Here is a 10,733-nt window from a genome sequence, read left to right on the forward strand (position 1 = left end):
TAATATAAATAGTCTTGAAACAAGTCGGTATGTCTCAGCTGGCTTAGATTTCATCTAAAAAAAGCTTCGAATTGTCCGAATTGGTACCGACCCTGATAGACAGCGGGCAAAGTTATTTATTCATTTATCAACTCATCCGTCCGTCCGTCCGTTTGTTCGTTCGTTCGTTCGTTCGTTCATTCATTCCCCGCTTCGTTCCTTAATTCGTTCATTCCTCACTCGCTCGTGGTTCTGTCATGCCTGCCGGCATATATTAGCTTATATTCGTACGTTCAGTCATGTATGCATGTATGCACCTTTTTACAAAAGAGTGTCGAGCTGCCGGTACAAAGGTAACGTTTTATGTCGATGGCCTTTTTTGAAATACAGTAAGAACTTCAGGAGTCTGTGAGCGATTTCCCATAATTTAGTAATCACAATAGCAGGATGTAGATAACAAATTATTTTATATCCTTTAATTCCAGGTACCTTGGAAGCCGTAGATCTATTGATTTTGATTTAGAGGTAACGAGTCTAAATATTTTAAGCACCATTCCCACCCTTATGCCCAAACAAATTGATGATATGAGCCGTAATGTACGTTAGTCACAATGTTATGACACGTGTAAAGATATATTTTCATCGTCACCATTGTGAATGCGTTGATTTGCCTACTGTACCAGTGTCAAAACACCACCAATCGTACACATCTTTCTCCCCTAACTCTTCCGAAAGAACGAAAATCCCCTACTCACAAGCCAATCAGCATACGGTAAGTTACACAGAAAAAGAAAAAATAAAAATAAAGTCAATAAAGTCTTTCTTGATTGACGGTTTCCGTGTATTTGATTTTATAAACATAGATCGGTGTCGTTCTGGTGTGTTTTAAAATTTTACGCTTTAAAGGGCCCGGACTGCCGAATACTAACAGCATAGGCTTAACTGCAGCAATTGAAATCTTGGATAAACTTTTGAAAATTTCACTGGGCTCTTGACTGATATTATGATTTGTCAAGAGCTATAAAAAGTGTTTTCCAAGTGACTTTAACCTTCGTTGAAATTTTCATGTTGACGAATTTTTTTTTTTTTACTCCGGATTCCGGATTCCGGATTCCCTGTTTTAGGTAAACCCGGATCGAAGTTTTGGGAGTCTGTCCGTGTGAGTTCACTGAATCACTTTACGATTTACAGTCGAGCCTCCTGTAAGCGAACACCCTTGGGACCAGAAAAATTGTCCACTTAAGGGAGGTGTCCGCTTATAGGAGGTTAAAAAAGGTTAAAAATGCAGTGTTTTGTATGTAGCTGATAACGTGGCCAAATGTCCGCCTACGGGAGATGTCCGTTAGCGGAGGTTTGACTGTACTTAAAAAGAAAAAGGAAAACAAAAAAAGGAAACTATAACCTTTGAGCTCTCATCCAAATCGAACAACAGGACAATGCTCCTTGCTCATGAGTCCTACAGCTCTTGGTTTAAAAAGAAGGGATGGACCCTCATTCCCCTCCCTTTGAAATGGTCGTTTCGCCTACACACGTAAAGTCGATCTCCCTACACTTAAAGTCGATTCGCCTACACAAGTAAAGTCGATTCGCTTACACACTAACAAATAAATAAATAAATAAATAAATAACCGATACAAGCCGGTTGCCTGATTGTTTGCCCGCGGGAAAAAAATCTCGCCTTCTTTCCCAAGTGCCGCATACGCGTTCATAATTAGTGCTTATTGTTTTTAGCTCGGTACATGTGATCAGTAATCGCAGTGTGTTTGGTTAAGTGAAGTGAAATCACTTAAGATTTTGATAGCTGTGCAACTGCTTACTGTCCACTCGGGGGTTAACCTCACCTTTTTGGCCTGCATCAACCTAAAGCTCAAATTTCACCGAACCCCCCCCTCCCCTCCCCCGGGGAGGTACTCTCATATACGGGGTAATATAGGTATGTGCCATGAGATAGGGTATATGGTTTTTAAGGTTCTCAGTCCTTAAATAGGGTATCATTTTTTCCTCATTTAGCAACGCGTTCCATAGATAGGGTACCTAAATTGTATCAGTTGAATTGAAGCTTGTAAGCGCAACGTTTTACGAAAACGAAATGGCTTTTTAAAACTGAAATGTCCGCTGAAGTATTAGAAAAGCGATTTTCATAGAGATTTGTGTTTATCCGTGCATATTAGCCGTTGTTTGGGTCCCTTGAATAGGGTGTCATTTTTCGGGTTCGGTTCTTAAAAAGGGTATCCGTTTCCCCTTCCTTTACCCATAAATAGGGTCAGGGTTCGAGAACCTTCGCGGCATACCCCTATCGAAAAGTTTCGGGAGTACACCCCTCCCCCTCCCCGGGCCGGGCCGGGTTGGTTGAAGAGTGCGCGCAGAGAGAAACTCAATGAAGGATTAAAAACGAGTTCAACAATTATCGTTGAAGACTTCTAACAATGGTTCTTGAACTCATTTTGCGCATGCACACGAGCGTGTAATAACAAGGGTCCAGATTGCTGGTTACAAGTGTAAATACTTTGTTACATTAGCCCCTGCAGTGCACGGGGAGAGCGAACGCCAAGTGTTTTCTCTGCAAATTATTTTGCCGTCATCTTGGATAACAGCCTCAAAGATAGTAGAAAAATGATGCCAAGAGGGTGGGTCCCTGACCTTCACCTCCTCCCCCACCTCCTTGATTCATTCCAACTTCACACTTTTTGGAAATCGAAAATGGCGGCCCAAAGCAAAACCTTCTCTCTTGAACAGCACCCCAACTCCACGCGCACTGAGATTTAAGAGATAGCGATACCTGGGGCATGAGGGAGGAGTTGAAAGGTAAATATTTGCAATGGTTCGCCACTGTGACGCCACAAAAAAATTTAGACTGTTTTCCAATGAATGATATATTATAGCTAAACATACACGACCTCCTCACTTACTCTGCTATTTATGGTACTGTGTGTGTGTGAACCTGAATAAGCTTTCCAGTGTAACCCATACGTCATCTGATTGTCACATGATTCATCCATTTTCTTTATTTCTCTCCGTAGTTCCAACCGTGATTCAACCGTTTTATTGATTCCTCTCCGTAGTTATGCAGCCTACTGAAATGAAACTGCCGCTTAAAATTGGTATAAACTAATGTTTCCACTATCTCACCACGGCCTTCCAGGATGATGAAAGAGTATAATATTGATTTGCCATTACCGAAAGAAGACAACTCCGAAGACCACTCATTTTTTCTGTCCACTGAAAAAGAACAAAGTATTTCTCAGAATTAACGGTGAGAATACTGCTATAAGCTTGCGTGTTTTTTTTTTTTTTTTTTTTTCAGATCGCCGAATTCTGGTCAACATTATATCAAACAATTATTCCCCAAAGTGTAGGTGGATAGTGATGGCTATTTAACGAGAAGAGAACAGGAGAGGTAAATATCTGCCAACATAAGGATAAGGGGGTAAGTTTCTAAAGAAATGTGGTACTGCGTTAGATCAACAACTTATTTAACCACATAAGTACAGTAGTGCAACACTTCATGTATATGTACATGTATCTCTACATTGAGCAAAATAAATTGTATTGTATTCAACAGTCAATGTCTTGCTAGCAGAAGGCTACTAATAAGTTTTACGAAGAAGACGACACTTGTAAGTTTTGAAAACATGTTTGGGAAGAACCAACTGTACATCGTCAGTTAAACTGTGAGAGTAAATTATGTATTCCATACCATGTATATTAACTTAAATATTTAAATTCACTCTCACATTGTAACAGACACTGTAGTCTAACACTTCTACAGTCAATGTTACGCAAGCCCTTAACTTAATAATTTAAGCACATAAGTACTGTAATCGTACAATTCATGTATCTTCATGTATCATGTACATATATAAATTGTATTGTATTCAACAGTCAATGCCTGTGAGTGCTACTGTTTTGCATGTAGCTGTGTTTTTGGATTATATATTCATGCTTTTTTTTTCCGTTTTGAGGAATGTCAGTAATAAGAAATTTTCTTCCCATGCGTAAGATACGGGCCTTTCGTCGTTTCCCAGTAAACATAGTTTCTGAAATGGTCAAAAAAGTTTGGTCCGCACAACTTTTCAATTTAAGTGTCCACACCCAATTTGAAGTGTAAAGCAACCTTAACACATCTTCAAGTAAGAAGTATACACAAACAGAGAAACTAAACAACTTATAAATAACTGAAATTATTAAAAACTGCATCATTGTATAATGCAATTCGAGGGATTTGATTGGCTTAGCGGCCATGGTATATGAGCAATTATACCATGGCCGAGAAATGGCGACCATTAAATTGCCTTCTGGTCGTTCTTGCACAGCGAAGTCAGTAAGATCTAGCAATATTTCTCGGTTGTTTTTAATAAAACAATTATTCCACTTGCGCTTGTTGGATATGAGATGATTATAGCCAACTCGGCGCTACGCGCCTCGTTGGCTATCTATCATCTCATATCCAACGCGCGCTCGTGGAATAATTGTTAATTATACCATGTTGAATTTTTGCGAGAGCGTAGTCAAATGGTCAGTAGGAAATCTGTCGGAGATTTCTTCTTTGGGCACAATAATTTAAAATCTGAAGACCTTGCCATGGAATTGTCAAAAAAGTTTGGCTTGTTTAAAGTGATCTTACCCAGTTTTATCCATGCTAGCATTTTCATTTTGGGATGAGCCGACTGGCCTTTTAAACGTCTTTTGTGACAGGGGAATTCCCACCCCTCCCCTATCTTCGAGAGAATTGAAGCTATGACAATGCAAAACAAAAAACTGATTGTAAAACGCTCTAATTAGTCATCCACTCAAAATTATACAGCATCTATCATTAATAAGGGGTGGTGAGATTTAAGTGTCGGGATAATTAGCGATAACATTAAGATGCGCTACAAGTGAGGAAACAACTTAGAGAACGGAGTACATCATACCTTACTACACCAGTTGCTGTTGAGTGGTAAGTAATTATAAGCTTCTACTCACGTTTCTTTACATGTTTCTTATAGTAGTTGTTGGCAGAGTATTTTCAGGCATCAAGATTTGGTGATCGTTTCCTTTACTTTCATAACGGTAGAGATACTAAGATACCAGAGATATTTTAAGGAGAAATTACACTTTGGTGCCTGTATATGGGCTTAAAAGGTAGAATGTTGTAGGAGCTATGAGCTCGCTTTGCGCAGAAATTGCGGGTGTTTTTTTTACTTTGCCAACATACCTTTCTGGAACTCACCCTTCCGATCGACTCCCAGATATAAACAACAGTCCGTAACAGGAGATGTCCAGATCTTTAATATATTTTGTATCTGTCATACATAAAAAAGGGAAAAGTTTGGGTGAGAGGAACGGGATTCTAAAGGACCAAAGAAGATCAAGAAATGTGATCAATATACATGGCGAAAACTTGAGGCTGCCTGCTCTCACACGCAGTAGGGATTGATTGACTTTAAGGCTAATCTTTGACTAACTTCGTGGGATAAAAAAATTTAAAAAACACACATCTTTTAATGCAGACACAAATATTGCGGACAGCAAACACTGTGACCAAAAACAGATGATTGTTGGATCTATGTTACTGAATGAAAGCAACTTTACAAAGTTTGCGGGTTTCAATTTCACGATCCTTTGACGTAAAAATACAAAATAATGAGCGGAAATGATGATAGGGAAACTAAACCTTAAGTGGAAAAAAGTCATATTGATATATCATAGCAACTGCAAGTGGAACTGTAGGTGAACAATTTGTTTTACACATGTTGCATTTATGTCCATAATCAACACATTCCACAAAAGTTGTAATTATTGAGCATGTTTTGACCGTTCGAAAAAAGGGTCGTTTAACACTTCCAAGTCGTTTTCGGTTCCAAAGCTGTAGCTTACAGCCTTTTAAAGCCTTTTATCACCAACAGCCCTCCATACTGTTTATAGAACGATTTGTGTTTTTATGATACATCATAGCTGTTACGACAGTTTTAAGTGCAACTATAGACGAACAATTCGTTGAATACATGTTGCATTTGTTTCCATTAACACATTCAACAAAAGCTGTAACCGATGAAGCTTGTTTGTACAGTTCGAAAAATAAATGGATTTTATTTCGACCAAACAAAAGCTTTTATGTCTCCCTCCCGGGTGCCTTCTCTATTAGGTTTGTCACAGGGGACAGGGGTGAATTGGTTGTGAGACAATGGCTCATGGTTCCTCGTTTGAACCTTGGATCTTTACTAACACAGATCACCATCGTATGATTATCACAAGACTCTCCGGACAATAACCTTTTCGCAACATCACGAGGCTTTTGGCCAAATATTCACTCACAGTAAAAATACTTAGCCTCGCTTTCATTGTGAGGCAAAGACCCTTTATAAGAGGGCGTATCCATTAGTTCGCCCTCTCAGTCTGCAAGCCTTAAACTTCAGATTTCAAGAAAATCAAGCAATCAACCCACCCCCATCCCTGTCTTCCGCCCGTGTAATTATTGTATTTAATTGTGTAGTTTCCTTTTTTTCTGGCCCTCACCTTTGCTAGAGCTTTTAATACCTTATTGTTACCTCACCGTTTGTCAGATATCAGTTTAAGTTTTGTACTTTTCAATTAAAAGCGGCCATTAACAATGGCCAAATTTTTATCCCAAAACAAAGTGAGTTTGTGTTATGTTTTAAGGTTTTACTAAAGCGCTCTCGCAAATAAGCTTGGCTGTTGGCAATCAAAATTGATCTCTTTAAATGTTGCTCGCAACCGCAGAGAGGAGACATAAAAGGTTTTTTTTATACCTCCAAGTTGTTCGCTGTTTCAAAGCTGTAGCCTGAGAGTTTAAACTGTGGCCGGTTAAAGTTTCTTTTATTTGCGAAAGTTTGGGTTGTATGCAGTTTAAATTTTGTTTTACAATCGGATATGAAAATGTGATGTTTTTATCAAATCTCTCTTTCTCTTGTAGTAAAAACAGTTCTGTTCAATGGGTCGTATTGGAACAATCTTCATCTTGATCGTTGTGACTCAAAAGACTATAAGCGGCAAACAAACATCGTGTTCTAAAGCATCAACGTTTGTTGCCACTGAAGGTAAAAACGTTGCTTAGTTAGTAATAAATAAACTTTCTCTAGTCCACCTGCCGACGCCCGCATACATGGCAATTCCTCAAGACGCATACGTAAAATACCTCACTCGCATACTAATAGCCACTAATAATTCCAAAAAGGATTGTATGAAAGCTGCAGCTAACGTTTTCTTTAGATACTCTTAAAGAGGTATCTTATTGCAATCTTCGGATTATGTCACTTTCACTGGTTCATTAAGGTTGGTCTAACTTGAAGCAAAACTGCCTTTTTGCAAACTTCGAGAACTATACCGACAAACATAAAGAAGTTATAGAGTTTTCTTTGAAGAGGATAATAGTATAGATGGAAGTCAGACAGACCGCAGAATATATCGTTAGCTATATTAATTGAAGGAGATCAGTAATTTGTTAGAAGATTTGAAGGAGTTAATTAAGTGATTTGTCGAGCAATCATCAACTGACGATCCACAATTGACTCGACTCTGATTATGATTTCCACTCAGGTTGTTGAAACGTCAGTCAATGTGTCCTGGATGATTAAAAGTTTATCTACTTCTAGAAGATTGATTTGTCACGTTTTCCATTTTGTAGGTCAAAGCCTCTCTGGTCATACCATCTCTACCCACCACGTGACTTTCTTGCTGGATTGTCACGTATTATGCGTCGATCATCCAAGATGTTTGTCATACAACTATCAGTACATGTCAACTTCACTGACTCACAAGTGCGAGATAAACAATGCTTCAGGGAAGATGTGTCCGCATGACATGATTAGAGCGACAGGATTTAAACATTACGAAGACAGGGTTTGTTACAACTTGGTGTGAATTTTGAAATTCTACTACTTTAATTCTACCATCTTAATGCACGAGACTAGGCAGTTGATTCTTAACTTATTAATTGCTCTATATTTTTACCGACTTTTTTTGCTGATAATGGTTAATGTAGTTTTTCCTTATGTTTAGGACAAAACTTCCGGTAAAAGTTGCCCGTTACCAGGTTAGTTTTTTTCTTTATGTCACGACTCTTTTGAACTTGTTTGGTCTTACAGTTCATGCGTCTGCCAAACTGTCTTCATTTCCGTGAGTATGTTGGTATATAAGAAGCTACATTTGTCTACCTCCATCGATTTTTCTGTGTATATGACTCCCTGTATTTCACTCAGCTCGACAGCTCAACTACTGTCATGTTGTGTCTGAAAACTTTCCAATAAATTCCTAGAATTGGAGACTCGTGCAGCGCACATAATTATACTTATTCATCTCTGTTTCAATGCTGTGTTTGTTTTCTTTTCCAGATTCTGATAATTCAAATTTTCAGCTTTCTTTTCCCTCAAAAGCAGTTAGTGACTACGTCAGAATTGACCTGCCGAGTTCAGTTCCACCACTAACCGCTTTTACTCTCTGCCTGTGGATAAAAGTTGGTGATAAAAGAAGCGACGGATCGCTGTTTAGTTACTCAGTTCCCAATAACTACCAAGAAATTTTGCTCATCAACTCAAAGTTGAGGTTCTTTGTTAACGGAAAAGCCAGGTAAATAACTAAAGCTAATGATTGTGCCTCCTTTCCAAAGAAAACCAAACCGACAGAAACAAAATAAATCAAAACCACATAAACAGATAGCCACGTTACCCAGAGTAAACGACAACCTAAAACGTTTCGTGATGACAATACTGGTCGCCTCTTAAACGATGTCTGATCACAGACTGCAAAGTCTCTTACTCACCTATTTTTCGACAAAAAAAAATTATGCTTAAATTATGACTTAAAGGGACAGTACCACGCTATTTTTAGTAACACACTGAAAATCGGAAAGACGCTATTCAGTTAAAAGCAGCCAGGATATAATGACAAAATTCCATTAAAAGATTATCAGAATGCAAAGAAAGTACCCACGGATATTTTCGCCGGCAGATGACCAAGATGGAGAGGGATTCATTTTTGAAAACGTCTGGCGGACGTTTTCAAATTTCGCTGTTGTAACGCAATAAAATCGCCGGTTGTACTATATTTTGGTTCAACATTTCGTCTTAGAATCACTTTTAATATTTCTTTAAATTAGCGATTGAGAAATATATTAACACAGTGTTCAAAGTTTAAATTTAGTGAATTTTAGCCAAAAATCATGATATCTCCCATCGATCACCCATGATACTGCCCCTTTAATCATAATGTAACATAAACAAACAGCCAACCTCTTTAATTATCAAAAGTCGCCCTGTCTCTATCGTGCATGTGTGCTGTAAAAACAGTGACAAGAAAATGCAAGTTTCATGTTAGGTGTTAAGGGATAAAGAAGTGGGTAATTTAAACCAGCAGTTCAGAACTGCCTATCACAGGGTGGAGAGAAATCAGCTTTGGCCGTTATTCTGGGTAAAATCATCGGGCAATTGTGCAAATCGAATGATTCAAATACAATAACGTGAGGGAATAACTGACGTCACATCTGAGTTGTGTTAGGCGTCTGCGCAACACATGTGCTAAATATTATCGGCAAGACCGAAACCGCATACAACAATGACTGTGGAAGTCAATGTTTGTGTCCAGTTTCCGCTCGGTATTGTGTGCCTCATGCGGAAAGTTTTCTCTCCGCGGACGCTAAGTTCAATTTCGGTTGTAATTGTCGGCTTCTGTCTTGTGCATTTCAACGAACAGATAACACTATCTCATGACGCTTTGTTCAGTCACGTTTTGATATATTGAATCAAAGTTCAATTTTGGTTGTAATTCCCCGGATTTACACGGAATTGCCATTAAATTTGACCGTCTTCAGCTTCCCCGCTGTGAGCTTCCCTGACCGTTGTTTAGAACCTCAATTTGTGTGTGAATTCTCTTCTTACTGTTCACTATTTCTTGATTCCTTATCTTTTCCTGTTTTTATAAATTCTCTCAGTAAAACAAAAAGATCCATCAAAGATGACCATTGGCACCACATTTGCGCAACGTGGGAGAACACCGCTGGCTCTTGGAACTTATCCATCGATGGCGCATTAGTGGGCAATGGGACCGACATCAAGACAGGTCACGTGATCAAAAGTAATGGAATTGCGATCCTTGGTCAGGATCAAGATAATTATGGAGGTGGATTCGAGCAGGTTCAGAGCTTCTGTGGTAAAATGTACGGCGTGAACATGTGGAACAAAGTGCTTTCGAGCTCGGAAATTTTGGAAATGTCGAAAAATTGCTCTAGTGGCGTCGGTAATTTTTTGAGGTGGAACGATTTCGTGACGGGCTTACATGGAAACGTGAGCATTGTGACTCCGACCACTTGCTCGCCATGAAAAGGGTGTAAGTGGGATCAACAACTGACTTTGTATAAATTAAAAATCACTAAATTATTATTTAACCACATAAGCACTGTAGTTTAACACTTTAACAGTCAATGTATGCAAGTCCAACCGTCTTGCATGCATGTAGTTGTGTTTTGGATTATATGTTCATGGTTAACTTTTCCGTGTTTGAGGAATCCATTAACGAGCAATGTTCTTCCATGCAAAAGATACCGACCATTTTTTCGTTATACGGGTTTGGACAACTAATTATAAAGTATTGCCGCTGATCGGATGCTTATGGCTCGAAAAATGAAAAACAACAAAAGCAAGAACAACAACAGAGGTAAAAAAAAAACAAAAGAAAACTACTTAACGAGTCCAGATACTTTGGGAGGAGAAGGAGGAAGGAGGGGGGGTTGGGGTCGGGCGGGATTTCGTTATGCAAAC

General features: G+C 38.8%; 1 protein-coding gene across 1 annotated transcript; it reads left to right on the forward strand.

Moving 5' to 3' along the window:
- The first annotated feature begins 6,913 nt into the window (after window positions 1-6,913).
- On the forward strand, window positions 6,914-10,295 carry LOC146475735 (C-reactive protein 1.1-like). Its single transcript, XM_085115351.1, has 4 exons — window positions 6,914-7,019; window positions 7,607-7,821; window positions 8,279-8,547; window positions 9,908-10,295. The coding sequence occupies exons 1-4, from the start codon at window positions 6,914-6,916 to the stop codon at window positions 10,293-10,295; spliced, it is 978 nt and encodes a 325-aa protein (XP_084971477.1).
- The last annotated feature ends 438 nt before the right edge of the window (window positions 10,296-10,733 follow it).

This window comes from Pavona decussata, unplaced genomic scaffold, assembly GCF_977016875.1.
Source record: "Pavona decussata unplaced genomic scaffold, jaPavDecu1.1 SCAFFOLD_83, whole genome shotgun sequence".
NCBI lineage: Eukaryota > Metazoa > Cnidaria > Anthozoa > Scleractinia > Agariciidae > Pavona > Pavona decussata.

Bases quoted from the DNA above. Each gene is read 5' to 3' on its own strand.
- LOC146475735 (XM_085115351.1), top strand. From the start codon at position 6,914: ATGGGTCGTATTGGAACAATCTTCATCTTGATCGTTGTGACTCAAAAG. The intron at 7,020-7,606 runs GTAAAAACGTTG...TCCATTTTGTAG, and splicing joins AACGTTTGTTGCCACTGAAG to GTCAAAGCCTCTCTGGTCAT. The intron at 8,548-9,907 runs GTAAATAACTAA...AAATTCTCTCAG, and splicing joins TTTGTTAACGGAAAAGCCAG to TAAAACAAAAAGATCCATCA.